This window comes from Maylandia zebra, linkage group LG2 (assembly GCF_041146795.1).
Source record: "Maylandia zebra isolate NMK-2024a linkage group LG2, Mzebra_GT3a, whole genome shotgun sequence".
In the NCBI taxonomy this organism is placed as follows: domain Eukaryota; kingdom Metazoa; phylum Chordata; class Actinopteri; order Cichliformes; family Cichlidae; genus Maylandia; species Maylandia zebra.
The window spans coordinates 1455925-1481807 of record NC_135168.1 but is presented as its reverse complement, the minus strand read 5'-3'; the positions used below and the strand labels follow the sequence as shown (position 1 = coordinate 1481807).

At 40.2% G+C, this 25883-nt stretch overlaps 1 protein-coding gene and 1 long non-coding RNA gene across 3 annotated transcripts; one reads left to right on the top strand and one right to left on the bottom strand.

Annotated features, from left to right (window-relative positions):
* The first annotated feature begins 1403 nt into the window (after positions 1-1403).
* On the top strand, positions 1404-6369 carry LOC106674962 (G2/M phase-specific E3 ubiquitin-protein ligase). 2 transcript variants are annotated; one of them, XM_076888079.1, is made up of 9 exons: positions 1404-1635; positions 2762-2974; positions 3218-3329; positions 3553-4046; positions 4228-4538; positions 4650-4825; positions 5188-5360; positions 5542-5756; positions 6048-6369. In XM_076888079.1, the coding sequence occupies exons 1-9, from the start codon at positions 1535-1537 to the stop codon at positions 6305-6307; spliced, it is 2055 nt and encodes a 684-aa protein (XP_076744194.1). In that variant the 5' UTR covers positions 1404-1534; the 3' UTR covers positions 6308-6369. The 2 variants fall into 2 exon arrangements, with proteins under 2 accessions (XP_076744194.1, XP_024657771.1); XM_024802003.2 differs by having other exon boundaries at positions 3218-3353.
* Positions 6370-22195: 15826 nt separating this feature from the next.
* Positions 22196-24694, bottom strand: LOC143413443 (uncharacterized). Its single transcript, XR_013094045.1, has 3 exons — positions 24575-24694; positions 23313-23439; positions 22196-22444 (listed from the first exon to the last, which is right to left on the bottom strand). It is a non-coding gene; the product is annotated as an uncharacterized LOC143413443 (long non-coding RNA).
* Positions 24695-25883: the final 1189 nt, after the last annotated feature.

Genomic DNA, 25883 nt, shown 5'->3' with positions numbered 1-25883 from the left:
ATGCTCTCACAGACACTACTGAAACGCTCTCACACACACTACTGAAATGCTCTCACAGACACTACTGAAACGCTCTCACACACACTACTGAAACGCTCTCACACACACTACTGAAACGCTCTCACACACACTACTGAAATTTTACCTCTCACACACACTACTGAAACGCTCTCACACACACTACTGAAATGCTCTCACACACACTACTGAAACGCTCTCACACACACTACTGAAATTTTAGCTCTCACACACACTACTGAAATGCTCTCACACACACTACTGAAACGCTCTCACACACACTACTGAAATGCTCTCACACACACTACTGAAACGCTCTCACACACACTACTGAAATTTTACCTCTCACACACACTACTGAAACGCTCTCACACACACTACTGAAACGCTCTCACACACACTACTGAAATGCTCTCACACACACTACTGAAACGCTCTCACACACACTACTGAAATTTTACCTCTCACACACACTACTGAAACGCTCTCACACACACTACTGAAATGCTCTCACACACACTACTGAAACGCTCTCACACACACTACTGAAATTTTACCTCTCACACACACTACTGAAATGCTCTCACACACACTACTGAAACGCTCTCACACACACTACTGAAACGCTCTCACACACACTACTGAAATGCTCTCACACACACTACTGAAACGCTCTCACACACACTACTGAAATTTTACCTCTCACACACACTACTGAAACGCTCTCACACACACTACTGAAACGCTCTCACACACACTACTGAAATGCTCTCACACACACTACTGAAACGCTCTCACACACACTACTGAAATTTTACCTCTCACACACACTACTGAAACGCTCTCACACACACTACTGAAATGCTCTCACACACACTACTGAAACGCTCTCACACACACTACTGAAATTTTACCTCTCACACACACTACTGAAATGCTCTCACACACACTACTGAAACGCTCTCACACACACTACTGAAAATCCAAGGCATTTCAGTTGAACAGGAAGGTGTTTCAGTTGAACAGGAAGGCATTTCAGTTAAACAGGAAGGCGTTTCAGTTGAACAGGAAGGCATTTCAGTTAAACAGGAAGGCGTTTCAGTTAAACAGGAAGGCGTTTCAGTTGAACAGGAAGGCATTTCAGTTAAACAGGAAGGCGTTTCAGTTGAACAGGAAGGCATTTCAGTTAAACAGGAAGGCGTTTCAGTTAAACAGGAAGGCATTTCAGTTGAACAGGAAGGAGTTTTAGATGAACAGGAAGTTGTGTCCAGACCAGGAAAGTGAAGGAAAAAGTGGTACACTTCAAACCACTACACAGATGTCTACTCAGCAACCTGCTAGTAACCTAAGTGAAGCAGCCGCATTACTCAACAGTATATTATCCTCAGCAGAGACCATCAGAACTTTGTCAAATGCCACAGTCGTGGGGCAGCAACCTGTTGCAAGTACCAGTGTGGACGGACTGGATAGTCACTTAACATCCCTCTTTCCCTCACGTCAACGTAGCAGCTTGCCCATGCCAGCGACATCTACAGTCAGGAGAGAATGTGCACCTGCACCACGTTATCAAACTCGGCAATGCTTCGGCAGCTGGACATCAGGCACCAGAAGAAAAAGGTAGTTACAAAGTTTAATGAGTTTGTATTCACTTGCCTGAAATGGGGCCATATGTAATAGTCTGATATTTAATAATATACTGCAGGGCTCGCAAAATCGCTAGCCCGACGTCCCGGGGCTAGCGATTTTTCCAGGCTACCAAAATCTATCTCTGCCCTGCCCGTCGGGCTATCGTAGGAAGGAAAAATATATGTCTATGCTTTTGCATTCTTTCGGAAATGTAGCTGGGTAATTATGTCATTGGCATCGGTGAGCCACTGTCAATATGTGACATATTGAAATCGCGTTTGAATTTGCGCTTGTTTTTTGCTTTCACTTTGCAATCACGCGAACTGTGTATAGAGAGCGACAGCACTGATTGGTGAGTGATGATAATTTGCGCACCAATTCCTCTGACATCGTCTTATCAATCGTTAGCTTACTATGCAAACATGACAAGTGAAATCTCCCGCAGCTTAAACATGTGAGAGGTTGATTGCGCAGAGAATCGCTGAGCGTTATGTGTGTGTGTGTGTGTGTGTGTAAAAGCAGCAGGATTTATATTTTAGTTCTGCTGAGCCAAATAAGACAGGTCAGGGTGAAGAAGTGACAGCCAAAGAAAAGCTTACCACAAAACGGAGAAGTTATGACAAATCAGACTATAAGGCAAAAAGAAAGTGCAGCTTTATGGTTTCATGGACAAAATAATTTCTGTGGCTGCAATGACGAGCTAAATAACCAGGGCTGCACATAAGTGGTCCGCAGGTGCGCATTCGCTGTCAAAACAAAAGACACGCACAAGATAAGAAGTTGCAACGCGTGTTTGCGTACATAGGATTTTCTGGAGGAGGACAGACATTTGTTTAGAACTCTTAAAGATGTCGAAGAAGCTCCTTTAAGCAATTACTTTGGTTTTCCTCCACCTCCAAAGAAATGTCAGAAGGAGTCCGAACCACAAAAGAAGCACGTATTCTCGGAAAAGTATAAAAAAAAGTATATAAAATTAACCCTTATGTTTGCCTAACTACAACAATTTTGTCTATGAAAGCATTCTGTGTAGGGGTTTGGATAGTGTTCTGCTGTCTGCATCTCAGTATTATTAGTTATCACTTGCTGTTGTTTATGGTATCTAATATTTATATTTCAGAGCTATGGCCCAGCAGCATGACCATTTCAACAAAGATGTTATACTACTTCCAACTCCATCATGGGGAGTAGTGTGCAAACAAGGTTCAAAATTATGGTTACACAAACATGGGCACATCCTCAGTGCTTTTGAATTCCAGAAGACCTGGGACAACCAAACTGTCGTGAAACACCTCAAGGAAAGCTTTGGTGAACGCCTTCCAGAGGATGTCAGGTAAAATACTATTGTTTATTGTTACTGTGTGTATTCATGTAATGACTTGTACTTAAAGATAATATACCAAAGTAAAGAAGTTTAAAATATCATTCATCATTATAAAAACATATGACTATACCAGTAGAATTTAAGTCATAAAAGCATACACACAAACAGAACAATATATAATAAAATATTTAACTAATACTTAAAATATTTAACTAATTAGCAATTGCTGTTGTCCCTATTTATTTTTTGTAGCCTCGAGTTTCTAATGGCTTGTGGCAATAAGCTGGTGTCTCCAAAGCTCCAAGTTGGTCAGGAGCTGAATGGGATGCTGATCCTAAAGGTTTTTAAAACCAAAGCCCTCTATGTAAGGCCATCAAGGACACTTTTAGTAAGTTACTAAAAGAATGAAAAGTAATCATGATTTGGGAAAAAACATGTCAACAATTGGGCTTCTAACAAAATAGAATATATTTATTTAAAACAAGTGTTTTGGAGCAATCAATATGGATATTTCTTATTTTAATCTTTTTAAGATAAGCTATAATTACTTGCTTTTGATATATGTTTTTGGTCTTTTTCTGTTGAAGAGTGAATCAGATGAAGACAAAGATCCTTCCCACATCAGCTCCAAATCAGCATTAAGCAGTTGTGCAACTGATAAGGACAGTGACAATGATTGTTTTGAAGTTGATAGTTCAAAAATCCAACAAGACATGAGCAGCCAAGTCACTACAAGGTTAAGAAGTCATGTTAAAGGTGATAACCCTGGCACTAGCAGTGATGAAGAAGATGATACTGGGACCAACTGTATTCGAAGGAGTGTTGGTAAAAGGCAACGAGCAAAGCAAGGAAGTGATGGGAACAGCATTTGTGATGAAGGCTACATGGCAAGAAGTGATGACAAACCTAGCACAAGCAGTCACAGCAGAGATTTCAATGCAAGAAGTGAAGACATCCCTGCCATGAGCGTTAATGATGAAGATTATTCTTCATATTTAACTCTCGTGGCATCGCTTTCTGGCGATTCTTCAGATGATGAGGATTTAAATCAAGCTATAATTGCGAGCTTGGAGAATCAGATGTGAGTAACAAACATACAGAATTTGAGTTTGAGACATAATTTGGGCTTTCCAGAATTGTCAAATCAATATAAACCTTTAAAGCTTTAACTCTCTATGATCAGTGTGACACATATTCTCAAATTCTGTAACATGACTACATGGCTGATATATTTTATTTTCTGTTTTATTTTCTTTTTTTAGTGCAGAAAAAGTCCCTGTTCAAGAGATACTGCTGGAACTATCAAGCAAAATTAGCACAAAACAGCAGTGCAAATTTAATATAAATCGCTCTGCTGTGTGGGAGGGAGCCTTGCGTGGTTTTCAAAGGCTATCTTATGATCCCAACTTGATGATCTGTGTGAAATTCTCAGATGATATGGGGAAAAATGAGGAAGGGGTTGATTTAGGTGGGCCAAGGAGGGAATTCTTGAGACTATTGATGGACACCATTGCCAGGTCAGCCATGTTTGAGGGGAAAGAAAACTGCAAGAACTTGGCTCTTGACAGTACTGGTAATTACCTATTTTTCTAAGATTAATAGTGGGAACTGTTTAACTGATATTTATTTTTACAGGCAACATTACTGACAATTTTGCTTTTCCTTTTATTCTGTTGCTTTGCAGCTCTCAGAGGGGACTGGTACTACATCTCTGGGAGAGCCATTGCAGTGAGCTTGGTACATGGTGGTCCACCACCTAACTTTCTGTCACCAACAGTATTTTCCCTTCTGGTTGGAAATTCAGCAAATCCAGCCCTGGAAGACATAGCTGACCTGGAACTCTTTGAAAAAGTCCGAAAGGTCTCTATATGTTTATTTTATAAATCTTATAGTGAATTGAAAATAGTTTGTGTTCCAGTTTTCTTTTGCAGGGAATGTTTATCCGGATCAGTCTGGCCATTGCTGAATGCCAAGTTTTTATATTTTGCTGCTATATTAAACTAAGATTCAGTAGATAAGGGTAGACGAAAGAGTATATTTTATCATTTTTTTAAGCACATTGTAAACATATTAAAAAAATATGTGTAGTCATTTGACTTCCAATGTACGCGCGGGCATATTGTGATTGTGTAGACCACTGGTGGCTGGGTTCCTTCTAATAGGTTATAAGACTACTGAGTAACTTCCATAACAAGCCCTTCCTCTGCTCTTTGTGATGCTAGATATCTCAAAGTACAACCCTTGAGGACCTTGAAAAGTCAAAAGAACCTCTGCTTGATTACTTGGCCAATGCAGGATGCCTGAGGCCTATGCGTTCACTAAGAGACAGGGATCTGCTGGTACATGATATTGTCATGTTTCAGGTCATCCACAGGGTTCAAGGTCCATTTCAAAGGTATTTTGGTATTCTGTGTTTTTCAGATTAATTAAAATGTGATAAAAATCTTACCTATTAATCAAAATGGCCAGTTAATAACCTAGTATAACTGATTGTGCCAAATTGATAATATACAATTAACTTAGAAGCATGAAATTGCAGAATTATTGAATAAAATTTCTTTGTGCTGTTTATCCAGATTTTGTGAAGGTCTGAAAACTCTTGGGGTTCTCGAGAAAATGAGGAGGCATCCAGACAGTTTTCGCCCGCTGTTCTGCTATGAGCCACATATGCTGACTGCTGACCAGGTGGATGATCTTTTCAACATTCATCTATCTCCAGAAGGAAGCAACAGAAGAGCTGCTGAGGAGACAGTTGTTACCTTCTGGAGAGACTATCTCCAAGATGCAGAAGGTAATTGTCACTTTAGTGCACAATAAATAGATGTAACGATTTATAGGTTAGCATTTCTGAAATCTTTATTTTAAAGAACATACTCATATAACAATAACACCACATTACCCTCTTGGTTGTAGTAACATTTTTACATAGTTCTTTGAGACTATTGAAAGATGAAAAGCATGCTCTATAGTCATTGCAATAACAGTCATTAAGATTCTTGCTTTAGATTTGTACTCACTGACAATTTATGTTGGCCAAATGAAATAACCTTTTAACACTTTTTTCCTTCTCTGTTTTATGCAGAAGAAGAAGGACCTTCCAAATTACAGAAGATATTGGCCTTTGCAACTGGAGCAACTGCGGTGCCACCTATTGGCTTTTCCCCAGCACCCTCGATTGAGTTCATTCATAGAGGAGACGATGACTTCTCTTCTACACCAATTTTCCCTCTTGCCAACACGTGTGTTAACTGCATTAGGCTGCCACTGCATGTTTCATACCAGCTGTTCAAGGAGAAGTTTGATTTTGCATTAGGTAACACTTACGGCTTTGGCAGGGTATGAACACATTATGCTGGAGGAGTTTGCGTGTTTCTCTTTTGTATTGGTCTCTCTTTTGATTCAAAGTGAGTATTGAGTATTAACTTGTTAAGGTTTTAATATTTCCAAATTTACCTGCTTCAGTCAAATTGATGTTTTAAGACATCAATTTGACAAGAAGTGATTGTTCTTCAGGATTCATACAGGTAGATACCAATTGTTTAACAGCACGTCAGAAGTTAATTTAGATTGTTGAGTTTGAATATACAAAATTTGTGTCACTTTACTCATTTCATGTGTATGTCCATCGGTTTTTGATTTGGTTGTCTTTGTGTCTGTTTATTCTTCTGCCTGTGTCAGTTTCTGTTTGACAACAGAGCTGTCATTTTATCATTTTAAAGAAAATGGTTTCAATATGTTAGTTTCGATCACATATGTTTTCTGAAATGTTTTTTTTATATATCTTTTTTTTATTTTTTGCAAAATATTTTATTTAATGTAGAAGGTGTAAAAGTGAAGAAAACACATCTATTCCATGATTTCCATCATTTTCTAATGGATTCACTTGTTGAATTATGTTCATTGCAGTCTCATTTATGTTGATGTCAATAGCTGGAATATTGACATTATTGTTTGTTTGAAGTTCTGGTAATGGCCCTTCTTCATCAACGCCATAATAGTTATCAACATGAAAAATGTCATTTATAAACGACAGGATTCCCACATTGTTTGTGACACCTGTATGCCACAGCTGAAGAGGGGTCTGTCCTCCTTGTGTAGAGAGACCATGGTTGTTCCACTGATTGACAAATTCTGTTAATGCTCTTTCAATCCTTGGCAAATAAACATAATGCAGACAAAAAAGATGTAGCTCATTCAGTGAATCCAACATACCCTGTTCTTCCATAAAGTTAAAGATATTTATAAAGTGTCTTGATACAACTCTGTTGAGTTCTGCCCACAGTCTTTCAATTCTTTGGTTATGTACTGAAACACCTGTAATAACACTGCCTACTCCTCTTCTCTGTAACATAAAACGAGCAACCTGTATATTTTCCATACCATGATCACACCTGACCCTTAAGGGCAAACCAAAGTTTTGTATTCCTTCCAAAAATAATGACAAGACACTTGAGGCTCTGTTATTGGATAAGCAACGTAAGTATATGATAGTTCGGCTGAAGCCATCAACACAGCCATGCAGGACCAAGCGCCATCTAATCAATTTGTGGTTGCCGTCAAAATGCCTGTTGAGAGATCAGAAAGCATTACTACAGTTCCACATGTTTGTTCATATTATTTAGTAGTGAATTCCTGACCCTGTACTTAAACAAAAACTAGAGGTTTCATTTTGTACATTTACTTCAACAACAGCACACCTCTGTCTCTCACACACACACACACACACACACACACACACACACACACGTGCACACACATACACACAGTGGCATAAAATGTCTTTTTCCACACTACGTTTACCTGGCACAATTGATGTTAGAGATTAAAATTGTGATGTAAAATAAAGGATTAAACAACTCAACAGTATATACATTAGACAACATCTAAATTGATGTACTATGAATCCCCCAAATATTTAACATACTTATATCAATTTCAGTTTTTTTGGTTATTGTTATTTTTTTATTATTATTATCTTATGCTGATCATATAGATTAACTTCAGTAATGTTTTGAATGAAGGACCATTAATTTTGATGTATTGTGTTAATACTTTTAAACACAAGGCCTGATCATTTGTTTCAAACCAGTGAACTTACCATAAGTGGTTGGGGGCCTGAACACTATAGATCCTTCGCCTTATCGCATGACGACGTCTAAATGCACGTCCAATAGGATCCACTTCCTGTAGACTTTGTCTGACCCTCCAACGTTGAACTCTTAAGCCACGAGATCTCAGACTTCCAAGAATGTATACTTCCCCTGCATTTGGAGTGTTCTGTAGGATATCCGTCACAAGGCCATTCAGTTCTTGATTTGAAATATCCACATAGCTTAATGGCTCAACTCCCAAAGTTTGTCTGTGTCTGTACAGGGTTCTTCGACTTATTCCAAAGCATGATGCAATTCTCTGCCATGTCATACCAATGGAAACAAAGTGAGAAATCTGTTCAGCAGATATAGTGTATCGTGGCCGACCTGGATGACCACTCAAGGTGGTTGGGGGTAACAATCTGTGGGTCACATAAGCAGATCTCTGTCTAGCATCATATTCATGTAGCAAGCTGCAAAAGCATCTATACAAGGATTGTAGTAGGTTGGTGGCAACCCTATTATTGGGATCATATCGAGATACAGCAGCAAGAAATTCTGATAGAGTTCGTGTATGATCATCTAGCTCTCTATAAAGCCGCTCTTGTCTGATATTGTCCGAATTTTCATTTTGGAGCGCCCCAATACATTGCAGAGCACAAGTAAAAAATCTTTCAACATCTTCTTCATTGGTTCTCACCTCAAAAAACAAAGAAAGTATGTAAAAAATGACAAGGATCTGATGTAATTTTATTGTAGATGAGGTACTGTCAGACACAGTCTTTCCAGATTATACGGGCAGCTAGCATAGCCAGGATGCCCTGACTTGTTGCAATAGGCTGCTACCCTACAACAATGTTTGGATAGTCACTGATGAAGGCAAAATATTTTTCAATTATACCTTTAACAGACTGTTGTCGACGTCACCGCGGTGTTAGCTGTGCATTAATGTGTTATTTGTTTTTCCTCACCTTCCTGTACAGCTAAAATGCCTTCCTGTTCAATTGAAACCCTCTTGGTTTTCATTAGTGTGTGTGAGAGCGTTTCAGTAGTGTGTGTGAGAGCGTTTCAGTAGTGTGTGTGAGAGCGTTTCAGTAGTGTGTGTGAGAGCATTTCAGTAGTGTGTGTGAGAGCGTTTCAGTAGTGTGTGTGAGAGCGTTTCAGTAGTGTCTGTGAGAGCATTTCAGTAGTGTGTGTGAGAGCGTTTCAGTAGTGTGTGTGAGAGCGTTTCAGTAGTGTGTGTGAGAGCGTTTCAGTAGTGTGTGTGAGAGCGTTTCAGTTGTGTGTGTGAGAGGTAAAATTTCAGTAGTGTGTGTGAGAGCATTTCAGTAGTGTGTGTGAGAGCGTTTCAGTAGTGTGTGTGAGAGCGTTTCAGTAGTGTGTGTGAGAGCATTTCAGTAGTGTGTGTGAGAGGTAAAATTTCAGTAGTGTGTGTGAGAGCGTTTCAGTAGTGTGTGTGAGAGCATTTCAGTAGTGTGTGTGAGAGCATTTCAGTAGTGTGTGTGAGAGGTAAAATTTCAGTAGTGTGTGTGAGAGCGTTTCAGTAGTGTGTGTGAGAGCGTTTCAGTAGTGTGTGTGAGAGCATTTCAGTAGTGTGTGTGAGAGCGTTTCAGTAGTGTGTGTGAGAGCATTTCAGTAGTGTGTGTGAGAGCGTTTCAGTAGTGTGTGTGAGAGCGTTTCAGTAGTGTGTGTGAGAGCATTTCAGTAGTGTGTGTGAGAGCATTTCAGTAGTGTGTGTGAGAGCGTTTCAGTAGTGTGTGTGAGAGCGTTTCAGTAGTGTGTGTGAGAGGTAAAATTTCAGTAGTGTGTGTGAGAGCGTTTCAGTAGTGTGTGTGAGAGCATTTCAGTAGTGTGTGTGAGAGCGTTTCAGTAGTGTGTGTGAGAGCGTTTCAGTAGTGTGTGTGAGAGGTAAAATTTCAGTAGTGTGTGTGAGAGCGTTTCAGTAGTGTGTGTGAGAGCGTTTCAGTAGTGTGTGTGAGAGGTAAAATTTCAGTAGTGTGTGTGAGAGCGTTTCAGTAGTGTGTGTGAGAGCGTTTCAGTAGTGTGTGTGAGAGCATTTCAGTAGTGTGTGTGAGAGCGTTTCAGTAGTGTGTGTGAGAGCGTTTCAGTAGTGTCTGTGAGAGCATTTCAGTAGTGTGTGTGAGAGCGTTTCAGTAGTGTGTGTGAGAGCGTTTCAGTAATAATGTCCCTTACGGCACCTCATAGGTTACGCACAGGTTACACACACGTTACACACACGTTACACACAGGTTACGCACAGGTTACACACACGTTACACACAGGTTACTGACACGTTACACACAGGTTACACACATGTTACACACATGTTACACAACGTTACACACAGGTTACGCACAGGTTACACACACGTTACACACAGGTTACTGACACGTTACACACAGGTTACACACATGTTACACACACGTTACACAACGTTACACACAGGTTATGCACAGGTTACACACAGGTTACACACACGTTACACAATGTTACACACAGGTTACACACACGTTACATACACACAGGTTACACACGTTACACACAGGTTACACACACGTTACACACACACAGGTTACACACGTTACACACAGGTTACACATGTTACACACAGGTTACAACAGATTACACACAAGTTACAGACACGTTGCACACAGGTTATACACAAACGTTACACACACGTTACAAACAGGTTACAAACAGGTTACACACAGGTTACACACATGTTACACACATGGTATACACAGGTTACACACAGGTTACACGCAGGGTATACACAGGTTACACACACGTTACGCAGGCTACACATAGGTTACATACATGTTACACACAAGTTACACACAGGTTACGCACAAGTTACAAATAGGTTACACACACATTACACACACGTTACACACAGGTTACACACAAATTACACACATGCTACACACACCTTACATACACGTTACACACAGGTTACACACACACGTTACACACAGTTTACACACACATTACACACAGGTTGTACACAGGTTACACACACATTACACACAGGTTATACACAGGTTATACACAGGTTACACACATGTTACACGCAGGTTACACACACGTTATAGACAGGTTACACACAGGTTACACACAGGTTATACACACGTTACACCATCAGGGACCTGATGAAAAATCTCTTGTTGGTGACAATTAGTCTGGTGTGACTTTTTCCAGTTTGTGTTTCACTTAATAATTCTAGAAAGTTAAGCATAACTTTAGTGCAGATTAGTTTGATTATAAACGATCTGAGGTCTAATAGGTAAAATGCACTGACATGTTTCTCCATGTTTCTTTGATCTGTGCAAGATCTCAGAAGGTGGTTAATACAACCCTAAAGCACTCTTCAGACTTCTCTTTTTAACTAATTTAAATTTACATCTTGACATTTTGATGAGCTGTCTTAGATGTTACATGCACTCCAAATAAAGTAGTTTCAGTAAAGACTAAAGTGTATGCAAATATTTCATGTTTAAATTCATGCGCCTATATTTCTATGAAGTGGCACCTGAATTGACCACAGTGCTGTGCTTTCAGAGAGTCAGTCACTCTGCCATCAGTCATTAGTCCCACAGGGACATGATTGTAAATAATTTTAACTCTATAAGGTGTTAAGGTTCAAAATTGAGGAGGGAGAGTACAAACCACCCATGGTCCAGAGGATCTTGGTCCAACAATGATTTTAATGAACACACGTGTGGGAAGACACTCTGTACGCAGACAGCCAGTAGTCCTCGACTTAATCAAAGCATGAACAGATATTTTATAGCATCAGGGTTTGATTTACTGACGCCCCTTCATGCGTCACAGATACATTTTATACATAGATCAGATCAACACCAGAATGACTTTTCACCTAGAAGATCATCTTCTATTTTCATGGCTGGTACTTTCCGTTATCTTAAAGTGAATTGTTCCTCTTTCTTATCGAGACATAACTAATCTCTCCTCTAAATAAATCTAACCAATGTGTGTGTATGTGTTGACCTCACATGCTCTTTGTGTTACCTCTTCACCTACTGTCTGTGTCTCGTCCTCAAAGGCTCCTCAAAATAACCTGCACTTAGACTCTGCTTTCGGTTTCAGTTCTGCAAAAGGCACACTCTGCAAACCTGCAACTTCCTGTCAGCCTGCAACTTAGTCTCTCTGAAAGACACACACTGTTCAACCCCTGAACACAATATAAACTCCAGATTATATTATTAATGCAATGGTAATGATGACAATTATTTAACAATAGCAGTAAAATAATTTCCCTGCTCCACAAAGGATATCAAGTATATAAAATAGTCTTATGTTTAACTTCCTGCATCTGTCTGTTATCAATAAGTTAGCAGCACCTGGTCTGGTATGGAATTGCCATAGAAGATTATATGGACAGATGAGGACTGCAGGTCGGATGAATCTTTATGACTTTTTATTTGGAACCACCGCCAGTTTGATATTTATTATTTATTTACTTATCATCAGCTGTCAGACAGCCATGATGAAGTGTAATCATTTTGGTGATGCCTTAACTCTGATTCTACCTAAAGCCATAGCTACATATAAATGAGGACAGATTTCTTAGCCCGCTGCTTTTTTAACAGAGCCAGAGATTTTTAACATAGTGTTTCTAAATTGCTAGATGAATTTAACCCATTTTAGGTCAAATTACTGTAACTCATGAGCCACTGGCACAACTGAGAATTTCTAACGGTTCCTGAAAGCATCAAATCTCTGATTTACCGGGACATAAAGGGCAAAAGAACAAAAGAAAAACAATGAAGATGTTTACATTTCCACAGAAATACACCCCAGAAATTTCCATTTCCATGTATCTCAGTGTGGATATTTCATGTTATCGCAGGACATGATTCTGTGCAGTCCAGCTGAACAGACGAGGTACAAGCTCACAGTTAGTCTGATCTGATGAAGGGTCCTCCAGTCCCACAGCCAGTCGATGTGTTTTTATTATTTCTATATCATATCAGATAGCTGTCACGTCAATCATTCAGTTATGATGTGAATTTACTCCACAAAAGGGCTGCAAAGGGACTTAAAAAAAAGTTGCTGCAGGAGCCCGAGACTCAAAAATCAAACAGAGAAAGCTGGAGAACAAACGCAGCACACAGCAGCTGCAAATCTCCAGTTTACTTACTGCTTCTTTTGTCCTGTGTTTTCAAAATATAAAGTACATGTACACTGCTGTGGTACATTTTTCTTTTCTCTTTGTTTTACATTTGTGTGCTTCCTTGTGAGTTTTCCTAATGGATGATTTTCATCATACAGCTGACAAACGGCCGACCCTCACACATCTGGAGAACAGAGCATTTTATGTTGCGTCTTTTCGATTTTGTTACCATTAGTCACATCAGTCTCTCTTGGATTTCTGCCTTCGATCATCCTGCAGGACTTGGAATGGTCCGTTACCGTGGAACTGGATCTTTGTCTTCTTGACTAACACATCTGTTAATATCCATGACATCACAGCCTCCTGCATCATCCTCAGCACTGGCTGCCCTCAGCCCTGCTCGACACATGCTAACCCCTCACTGCAGAGTTCACTATGACAGTTAAGTTAAAGGTTACACAGCAGTGGTGGGACAACGGGGACGAATCGCCTACAGGCTGGGACTGTGCTGTAAGGAGAACAACGCCATCGTTAACATCAATAAAACCAAGAAGACGATTGTGGACTTCACACTCCCACATCAATGGTGTGGCCGTGGAGATGGTTGTGAGCTTTAAATACCATACACTTCAACAACACCCTCACCTGCAGTGAAAACACCCTCAGCATCACTAAAAGGCTCATTAGTATTACCTGAAGAAGCTATGGGGGCGTGGCTGAGCTCCAAATTCCTCAGTTCCTTCTACAGGTGCACCGGGGCAGAGAAGCAGGACCTGCAGTACGTGGTTGAGTCTGCACAGAGGACCCTCAGATGTAGCTCACCTCCCCTCTCAGACATTTACACCACAGAGCAACATGCATCACGAGAGACTCCACCCACCCTGAACATGGACTCTTTCTGTCCCGCCCTCAGGCTGGAGCGTGTGCAGTAGTGGAGCAGGTGGACCTGTAGAATAGCTGAACTGCCACACCTTTTAATGGGCCTGTTGACTAAGCCATCATTTTTTAACAGGTCATTTATTATGATTTTTTACATGTATTTATATTTTTACTTTCATTATGTTTAGTGCTATATTTTAATGGTTATTAGCACCAGGGCCAGAGTAACTTTATTCATGTTTGATCACGTTTCTTTGTGATGAATGACAAGAACAGCTTTATGAACCTTGTATTGTTCTATGAGCATTAACATTTCATTCTAAAACAGGACACCTACTTTTATCAAATTTGCACGTAACCTGGTTATATGTCTGGCATTTTTTTATCATTTACAGGTGCTCCGACTCTTAAAAAGCATAAAGGCTGCTGCAGAATCAATAGAAACTAAGACATTAATGTAATGTTCAGCTTTCCTGTATGTTGGGACACTGAGAGCTCCGTTCACTTACACAGTCAACATTTTGCCAGTTTTTCTTCCAAGTTTCAAACAGGTTTGTCAGGGATATTCCTGAAACTGCTGGATAAGCAGACACTCACTCAAGAACGAGATCGCACACAACATCAGTGTCTGTATTCTGTGTGTACACACACACACTGACCGACCCAACACCCATGTAGTATTCGGTTTGCAGATGCTGATTGTCAACAGACACGTATTTATATTTATATTTATATTTTATTTTGCATCTTGTTAATCAGTTGACCTGGTCGATAATGTAGCAGACCTTTTTTTTTTAATTGAACATCCTGCTTGAAATACAAGAACGTGGTCAGAATTGAACAGAACAGAGGCAAAGTGGCCTTCGTGTTAATGAGTCGAGTGGCGTGTAACACCAGAGCAAATGATATGGGCCCACTATCGAACAGTACAGCCCATATTAGATGTGCTATTTAATGCAACTTGGCAAACCCGAGCACTCTATTGATCAGCTGCTTTATGTTCTCAGGTTCAGCCTCAACCCTTGACCTCCATTTCATTTTCCAGTCATTACACTGGGCCATCACGATTTACTGCAGCTGCAGTACAGTGATGCATCAAAGTGTCAGACAAACAGGAGGAACAATGAGATCTGCTGCCACTTTTACCCATTTCCTTCAAGGTTGAAAATGAGGATTGTTGCTAATAGCTAAATGCTAATTATAACTCTGTTCCTGGCTAGCCATGTCCCCTCAGACCTGGCCTCAAAAGAAGCCGTCAGCAGACACTTTGGAGCCCAAGTCTGTGATTTGGATTAGCAGAGGGCATAGGAGGGATGACCAGAATGGAGTCAGGAAAGAAAAAGTATTGATCAGCACATCAATGCAAAAAATTGAACAGTGGTGGCTTCTTGGCCCTGCATAAAACTGCACGATGGGCTGAGATCAGTGAGGTGTCAGGGTTTAATGAGAGAGGTGATGCTGCGGGGATATGAGTCAGACAATAGACAGTAAGGTCATAGTAATAAACCTCTAAGACATGTCTATGAAAAGTTTGCATAATGCAATCAGAGTACAAAGAGAGCAGCCATGCAAACTGTCTGCGTGTCTGTTTTTGCAGATGCATTTGTATATTGCTGCACTACGTGGGTTTACGAGCACAGCTGACAGTTTGATTTGTAAGTTTCAAACTAGGTTGTTACAAATTACAGATCCATATGATCAAATTCTATTCTACATTAGTCACATTAGGCTGCATTAGGTTGTTATGTAGCATTTGTAATGTCACTGCTGTCACAGAAACAGATGTATAGATAGGATAAACACCCCCCCCCCCCCCCAAGTATTTTTTAAAAGTATTTCCAAGTCAGCAATGCTCACTTTGGTTTCAGGAGGTTGTCTTCCAGTGCAACGTCATCCAAAAGGACAAAGTGAACACAGTTCGGTGTGACTGCTTGAGGTTTTCTTTCCAAATCCTTACATATCCTTTATTTTCCACCTTCGTGAGATCCCAGACTCACCATACTCGTCCAGTACTGCCACCGCTGTGTTTCCTGGTGTTCTTGCCTTGAAAGTGTCTCCTTTTTGAATCAGTGAAATTGTTCCTGGTCTGCAAACCCACAGTCGGTTCACGTGCAGGGCTCTAGTGACTGTTTTCTTTCAGACTGCAGTTCCACTCTCGACGAAGTCGATCGACAGTTTCTCAGCCGTTGTTCTTTAGACACATCTCTCTCTCTAGTTTTCTCTCCGGAGTGAAATCTTTCACCTCTGTCAGGCTGTTCTGCACTCTGTGGATCTCTTTGAATTTTTCCACGACACCACTCACTCCAGTTCTTCACACTTTTTTTTCAGGCTTAGTAAAATTAATTTAATTCTGAATTCATTTTAACGACCACTGATACACTGCTGAGTAGTGAGAAATGCATGGATTGCGAGACCACACTGCTGTTTCCATGTGTTATATGTTCACAGATACTTTCCCCAATCCTTAAAGAAAGTAACACTGGTCTGTCTGTAGTTTAGTTTAATACAGTTTCTCAAGTGTGAAGCAAGTAAAACTTTGTCTTCGCTGCCTGGAATTGAACACTGGTAGAATAATAACTGGGCACCAATGGCTGTTTCATTTGGAACGGGAAGTAGAGGCCCTCTTTCCTCCTTTACTTCTGCACTGGCCATGCAGGTTGAAAGATGCTGCAGCAGTTGTATCGAATGTCTGAAGTGCTTTTCTTTCTGCAAGAGAATGATTATAGATGCGTTTCCTTCTGGCAAGTGCAGACATGAATGCACAAGTGTTTTCCTGGGCTAAAAATGAATGCTTTGAAGCGAATTTTGTAACTTTTACATATTAATGGTGACTTGTGATGAGAGCAACTGCTGTTGACTTCTAAAAACTTCCTGCTGTTGCTGCTCACTGAGAAATTGCGTACTGTAAAAGGTCAGCTTTTGAAGAACTAAGGAAAAACATTTTACCTTGATATATGCTGCATTTATTCACTCTCAGAAATCGTGTACTCGGGGAAAGAGGGAGATAAAAATGTAGATCAGTGAAGGTCAGATTCAGGGGCATCTCCCGCATGAGTATTAGCAGACATTTCCATTTTTATTTAGCATGAATGTTCAGAGCTGACTCGAAGGTATTAATTCCTTCTTTACTTTTTAGACTTGGAAAAAAATGAATGGGTGAGACGGAATATTAATAGCTGCCATGGTAAGAATACACAGCTGGTTTATTATTGGAGGAGTTGGGATGGAAAGCCGATGAGCAGGGAAGCATTTTGCAGGAATAGATGGACAGTTCATAAGGATGAGACTTGTCACCTGTGTCATCATCATCATACAGATAAAAGCAACCTGGGCTTTAATAACAACCCGCTGCCTCCATGCCACAGTGCACTCATGTGTTACTGAATAGTAGTAAAGGAGTCGAACCTTGTCCTGAGTGGGTAAATAAACTTTTCAAAGCTTCTTTCCTATTTTGCTGAAGTTGGCGCACTGAATGCAGTTTGGTTCATTACCTCAAACCTCACCTCAAAGCAGGCGCAGAGCTGCGTTAGCCATGACAGCTCCACAATATCAGAGCTGTGAGGAACTTAGGATTAATCTCATTCATCCTCTTAGTCCTCAGACTCTGCTTCCACTACAAAAGCTGTCTCAGTAGGATTGAGGAGATCCTGCCCAACATGTCAGGACTTGCATGGCTGTGTCTGTAGGTGCTTGACTTCTTTGTGTAGGTTTTCCCCTCATTACTGTACTCAACTTACACAACTGATGCTGTTGTTTAGTATGAGAACAAAAATGTCCCTCTCACCCTTTGTGGGGTATACGTCTTCCTAAAGCTGGGGTCCTGTACCAAAGGCACAGGAGTTGTGGAGTAGACAGCTAAATGTAAGGGACATAGAGATAATTCTTATACTCTTTAAACAATGATGGTCTTCTGCATATCCTCAGAGGGACCCTCAGTGTACTGCTCGAAAATGTCATTAAATGTTTCAATGACCCACAGATAACATTGCATAGTGCAAGATTTACAAAATAAAAGCTCCTAAAGAGTAAACCTATGTCTCCGGGGCTGTAAATGATGCTGAGCTGTTGGCCTTATAATGAAAGAGAGCTGCTGTCTCTGCTACAGCTGAACAACCTGCATGGGTCCATCAGCAAGCACTCCTGGACTTCTGGACGCTGCACTCCTTGTTGCATGGTTGGAGGATTAATGTAACACTCCTTACACTCCTTTCAGTGGCTTTAATCACCATAGCAACGGGTCCCCACAGCTGTGTGGTGATGTCACACTTTCTGAATCTGAATATATGCATGTTCTGTTCTGTTTTGTTCTGTTCTGTTCTGTTTTGTTATGTTCTGTTCTGTTTTGTTATGTTATGTTATGGTAAATGGTAAATGGCCTGTATTTATATAGCGCTTTACTAGTCCCTAAGGACCCCAAAGCGCTTTACATATCCAGTCATCCACCCATTCACACACACATTCACACACTGGTGATGGTAAGCTACATTGTAGCCACAGCCACCCTGGGGCGCACTGACAGAGTTACATGTATGTTATGTACCCTCTTCTTTATGAGTACCAATTAAAAAACAGCTTGAAAGAAAACTGGCACAGCTGTTTTTCATCATATAAGAAGCTGCAAACGTTACATGCTGTGGTCGATTAATTCATCACAGCTATTGTGGAAACAGGATGCCTCTGGTATAAAATCGTATCGTATAAAATCTGTCTGTCTCATTGTCTAACTTTTCACAAACTACCCTATTTGTTCGTCCTGCCACTTCTGGGGACTAAGGAAAGTCAGTTTACCTGTGGACTTAAGGTATCGCACACACACCACTTGCGTCTAATTGTGTTTATATGTTGTATACCTGCCACTGCAGAATTTTAATTTCAGCTGACTTACTTAATTACCCAGAGTTTTTAATATAGCTACAAACAAATGCACTTAATAACACTAACGTATACTTTATTGATCCTAATGGGGAAATTACTCTCTCTACATTTAACCCATTCACTCAGTGAAGCAGTGGGCAGCTGCTAATCAGGCACCCAGGGAGCAGTGTGTACGGATGGTAGGTTGCTCAGGGGTACCGCAGGGTAGCTGCTCAGGGGAGTCAAACCACTGACCTTCCGATCATGGGGCGATCACTCTAACTACTGAGCTATCCCTGGCCCCAATAGATGTGATTAGTGAAACAATGATATAAAGTGTTCCTTTAGTTACTTTAATGACTAATGTTGGTAGTTTTGTAGGTACAAAGACCACAGGGGATTTGGGTTGGAAGGACTGAGCGAGGGAGTTTATTAAACTGATGTTGGAGCTACAGTAAATCCAGTTGAGCTCCACAGCCCAGCTGGAATTATTGGTTTTCTGCTGGGTTTGCTCTCCACCCAGGGAACCATTTAGGTGTCTGGGAAAAATAAATCCTAGAGAGCATTATAGGGTAATAATGCTTCACTTTTCATTGAGAAAATTGTGTCCCAGCTCCGTCATACACCATCGTGTTTTTTACACAGACACTCTCCATTCTTTCTTTCCATTGTTGTGGTCGAGCACTTTAGTCATGATTAATGGGAGTTACTGGAACTTGCCTCTAGCAAACTGGAACTCTTTAGTTCAGCTCACTAAGATAACCGCTTTCTCTCAGAAATGTGCCAGGACACATCGCTCACGTTTCCAGCCCTTTGTTATTATGGGATGAGGGTGTACCGAGCCAATCTGAAATAGCTGTCACTGGTATGTGGCTGGAGTAAGAGACAGTGCAGGTGGGAGCAGGCATTCACCTCCATGTGGCTACTTGTTTAAAACTGAATAAAAGAGTAAAAGTGCTGAGTGGAGCAGTGAAACATCTGTGATGTTGGTGTGTGTCTTCACTCATCCATAATACTGTGGCTGCTTGGAAAGCTGTCAGTGCTTTACAACATGCAGACAATAATATTAACAGTGCTATATGTTTCAATGACACAATGATCAGCCCCATGAAATGTAATCAAACCTTTTCCATGTGCTTATTCAGCAGAGCGTTTCTGAACACAAGTACCAACCCAAATCAGCTGAGCCGTAACATAAACCACTGCTGTGACGTGCTTTAACTTTGTGATGCTCAAAGCTGTAAAATCAGGTTAGAACTGAAGGTTATCGTTCAATTTACACACAGTGTGAAAACTTCAGTGAGAGTTTGAGCTTTTACTGGGACTGCAGCTGCTGATTATTTGATGGTCGACTAATCTGCTCGTTTTTTCTTCGATTGGTTGAGTAGTCAGTGATTATTTCAGTAGCTCCTATCTCCACTTCCTGTGGGCAGACCTCCTGTTCTAGGCTCCAGGACCTCACCCGCTCACCTGCCCACCTGTGAACACCTGTCATCTCGACCCACAGCGAATTCAAATAATGACACTTTAGACTTGAGCTGGGAAACATGAATTAAAAAAATCATCAAATATAGTTTTAACTTTACTCAATAAATCACAATATTAGAAAATAAAGTTCTACTGGTGTTTGAACAGAAATGTGCAAATAGGAAACTGGAAGCAGCTTCTGTTCACAGGTTCAATAAAGCTTCAAATTAAATCCAAAAGATTTTATTTTCTAGTCCAAAGTTTACAGATGATTCAGTTCATGCAATAAGGCTTACTCTGATCTTTTAGATGATGTTCTGAATCTGAAGATGTTTGTTCTTTTCAGGACAAACTCTTCTTACAACTGTGCCTAATACTAGCAAAACAGAACAAAGCAGGAGCAGAAAAGTTACAATGACAGATTTGGTTGTATATCATAGTTTCTCAGGTTGTGTAGTGTTCAATGTCAATTAAACTGTTTCACTGATTATAAATATAATCGATTATTGATTTGATTCAGCCTACAGATTAACTATCTAATGTTAGGTGGAAGAGGTTTATTATTACTATTTATTATTATGTAGCTACTCCTGTTGAATGGTTTACCATTGCATTTCATTCTCATTAGCTAACATGAACATCACTGTACAAACATGAACACGAACGCGGTATCAACGTGCAGCACTAACTTAATGCTCTAAAGCCGACCCATTCACAGGGTGCCGTGGCTTGAATGCTCGTGCACTGCAATAATGCAGTCATGGAGGGAAAACTCCACATTGCACAGTCTGCATTTAACGTTTTCTGTGAAATGCTTTTACATTTTTAAATCTCCGTTTGCCTTTTCTTCCATCCTCCTGTTTTGAGGTTTGCACTACGTTCTTCTTCGTTAGTATTGAGTGCAGTCTTGGCAGATGATGTAGGTGATACTGCCCCCATAGCTTCCTGTAATGTACTGCAGTTACAAAAACACATTTACATAGTTTTACAATATGACAATCCAATTCCATGTCGACCATGATTTATAGTCGACCAATCATCAGGGGAATTTCACCCACAGGAAATAAAAGCGTTTGGGAATGAAATGTAATAAAAAAACAAAACAACAACGTTTGCACAGGTTCAGGAATGCACACTGAGGCCGGCTCAAAAATTAACACAATTTTATTTATTAATATAAAATAAGATAAAACAACAATGACAGAGCACTGGAGGTAGTGTCATCTAAAACTGTGTCCCAAATTACAATAAAAATAAAACAGGCAACTGGGACTTACCAGCAGCGGTGGACCAAAAAGAAGACAACACAAAAAACCCCACTCTAGTCTTCTTGATGCATCTCAATCATCCAGGTAAGTAAATATCCAAAAGTTGATTCTGTTCATCTGGACGTAACGTTTTGTGGGAGAAACGTTTCATCATCATCCAGGTGACGTCTTCAGTCTCAGCTGACTGCAGGTTTCAATCTTATAAACAGTACACAGCAAATTCAGCATGTCCAAATTAACACTGTCGGATTTGATTTCAACACTATTAAAGTGTCTATATGGGTCCACACCAGAGAGTGTTAATTTAACTCTTTTTGGAGAGTTGGTACGTTAACTCTGATTTAGTGTTAAACACCAAATCTGTCTGGAGTTGATAATTTAACACTTGGTGTTAAGAGTTTATATATTAACTCTCAAAGAGTATTTTAGTTTAACTACGTAAGAGTTATCTTCTAATTCATTCTAAAAAGCAGGAATTTTACTGTTCTGAACTTCTAGAAATTTCTTTTGGAAATAAACATTTACTAAAAAGATGCAATGGTTTTTGAAAAACATTTATTCTGAACTGTGCACCACAATTTCAAAACATTTTCTGAAAGATGTAACAGTGTACATGTTCTCACTTTCATTAGAGTTTTGTTTATCAAAAGGTCTGAGCTGGTAAATGCAAATAACAGCATTCTCATCACTTATTTCTTCAATACAATATGCATGTCCTTCATTCATCACTTTGTGGAACTTCAACGCACTTCTGCTCTCCCCCATATTCCATCTTCACAAGCATATCCTGTGTGGAGATTGAATAAAAATTAGTTGACACTAATTAATGGCACAAATAATCCAGTAAACAATTGCAGCACAGTAAAAAAAAAAAAGGAATCCTCTTTGAGCCATTACTTGTGTAAAGTATTTTCCCAAAAGACAAGGACACAGGCAACAGGTAATACTGAACTAAATGTAAAACCTCAACCTTTTTAATTTTTACCTAAACCGTGTGCACAAAACTCTGGAGGGATCTATGCTAACGTAGAATCCAGTCAGGACGTCTGCTACTGCTGTTTGCTCGTGTTTTTTATGGGCGATCGTTTTCAGGCTTCAAGCAGCACCATTATACCAACATTTCACATTCTAGACATTGTTTTAGGTGTATTTGACCAAAAGTTTGACTGAAAATTCACATGCAAGCTTTTTTCAAGGCTGTGGTATTTGCCCGCAAACAGCAGAAGGAACTGAAATTATCAGAATTGGTTACCTTGGGAGAGTTTAAGTCTGTCTTAAAGGAACGAGAGAACAGCTCTTTTACTCAGTGTGATTGTTTTTAATGTACTCTTAATTTGATCTGTTATTGTATATTTTACACATGTTTGTATGGGATATTGTATTTGTTTTAAATGTTATATACCTATGTGGTATGTGACTTTTGTTGCTATGATGCCAGGTCTCTCTTGTAAATGAGATTTTTAATCTCAATGAGATTTTTACCTGGATAAATAAAGGATTAATAACAATACCTTTCAGCTAGCTAAAACAGAATATTATGCTATCAGCGAGCAACATGGCTAATGCCTTTCACACAGCTTTGTCTCAACTCCAAAGAGCCACAGAAGTAAAAGCTCATAATAATAATGGAAACAATATTTGAAAAAATGACTTACCAAGCAGGGCAAACAACTCAAATATGTAGAGCAAAATGTTCTGAAACGGCTTCACTTCAGCTTCGATTGGAGCCTATGGTGCTGGTGGCGGAGTCTGTGAATTTACTCTGTTGGTGTCATAGCCCCTCTAGGAGTTCAGAGTTAAGAGGCCAAGAGTTAATGTTTCCATTGTAACACCTCCAGATTTGACAGAGAAACACTCATTTTTAACACTCGATTTTAACTACTATCATTTTACACCTCAGAGTTACATTAAAAGAATGTGACTCTGCTTAGAGTAAAATTAACTCTATTTTTGCAAGAAGACTATTAACACCAAAACATTTAACACTTTTGAATTTGCTGTGTACATTTGCATAATGACTGAAACCAGCCCACTGAAGGAACAATGGGCTGGGAGGTCAGTTCCTTAATCATAATTATGCAAATTCTCATGACCACTGATCAACAACCACTGATCAAAGACCATGAGTCCCATTCACAGAGAGTTGGGGAATGGCTGCAATCACAGCATTGTAAGATGATGACAGATGTAAACACCGGGTTTCTGTGGCTTTAAAACCCCAAAACACGCTGCGCCAAAAACTGGTCCACCCCAAGGATCGGGTCCCCCGACACAAACAGAGTAACATAGTGTACGCTGTTAAGTGCAGGAGGATTGCCAGGATTTATACATCGGGGAAACCAAACAACATCTGGCTACAACACTGAAGTGCTACCTCGTCAGGCCAGGACTCTGCAGTCTATTCACACCTACAGGCCAGTGGACACTCTGATGAGGATGTAACATCCTGGACAGGTAGGAGCGTTGGTTTGAGGGCGGAGTCAAGGAGGCCATTTACGTGAAAAGGGAAAGACCATCTCTGAATCGAGGAGGGGCCTAAGGGTACATCTGTCACCATCTTACAATGCTGTGATTGCAGCCATTCCCCAACTCTCTGTGAATGATGCTCATGGATATTGATCAGTGGTCTTTGGTTAATGGTTGCTGATCATTTGGTTTGGTTTTCTAAATTGCTAAAACATTAATGCTAAACATTCACATTAGTTCATGTTACAACAGCACATAATGTAGCAGTTTCACACAGCATGCAGTAACAGCAGCAATTGCTTCACCTCCTTCTGTAACTGCTTGGAAGAGCCATTATAGGACATTTATATTTGTATTTTGTTTAAAATAAAAAGGGAATTTCTTCAACAGACCAATACAGCCATCATGTTGCCATCTGAAAAAGGCTCTAACCTGAATTTCTCGCACTTACCTGTGAAAGAACTACATACACGTGAGGCAGTTACTGCTGTACATCCAGATATCTGAGCTGCTAAAAAGTGTCAGGACCAAACTAGAGAACATACTCCACAGTGCTGTTTGTCAGGCTGGGGTCTGCTCTGTGTGTCTCCAGCAATGCAGAAACAAGTTCCTGTGTTTCTTTTCTTTTTGCAAATGAAGCAGAAACACAAACACACCATCATTGTTATTCCAGTCACAGCAGCTGACAAACAGCCATTTCCAAAAAACCCCACCACATAATGAGATGTGAAACATAATAAGCAGACTTGGCACTAGGCAATTTCAAAATGCACCATCTGATGTATTTATTTCTCTCTCTCTCTCTCTCTTTCTCTCTCTCTCAGTTTTCTTTGTGTTGTTGTTTCATCCATTTTACCCTCTGCCTCCCTGCCTCTTATTTTCTGTGTGCCAGACACTGTGTCCATGAGGTAGCCATCCTTCACCTTTCAGAAACTTGAATCAATCAGGGGGTCTTTCCTCACTTTATTTCATACTCACGATAACAAAAAGTATCAAAATGCACAGAGTATAACCAGCATCTAATTCTAAGCTCTGATGTTACTGCATGCAGCATTATGGAGGTTTTATTTCATCTGATAAGTAATTCAAACTTTGAAAAATGACATCTGCTTATATATACATATGACAAAGTGTTTGCCTCTTCCTGATTTCCTATGTTTTTGTATGTTTGTCACACTTTAATGTTTCATGTCAACAAGCAAATTTAAATATTAAACAAAGATAACACAAGTAAACACAAAATGCAGGTTCGAAATGAAGGTGTTTATGATTAAGGGGAAAAAATAATCCAAACCTACATGGCCTGCGTAAAAAAGTCTTTTGGTGCCTATCCCAACTACTGGCCAATAACCTGCCTCAGCACCACATGGAAGCTCATGTCTTCATCATAGCAGCTAAGATGAACACATGGCTCAATACATGAGCGGGGCACAGAAAGGGATTGACAAGAATACCAAAACACCAGCTACTGGTAGATAGAACAGTCAATGCAAGACCAGGCTGACCAACCTGTGCACTGCCTGGATTGATTACAAGAAGGCCTATGACTCAATGCCCCACACCTGGATCCTGGAATGCCTAGAGCTGTATAAGATCAACAGGACCCTGAGAGCCTTCATCAAGAACTTGTAGCGTACAACACTAGAGGCCAACTTCAAGCCCATAGCACAAGTCACCATCAAGTGCAGGATCTACCAAGGAGATGCTCTGTTCCCACTGCTGTTCTGCATGGGCCTGAACCCCCTCAGTGAGATCATTGG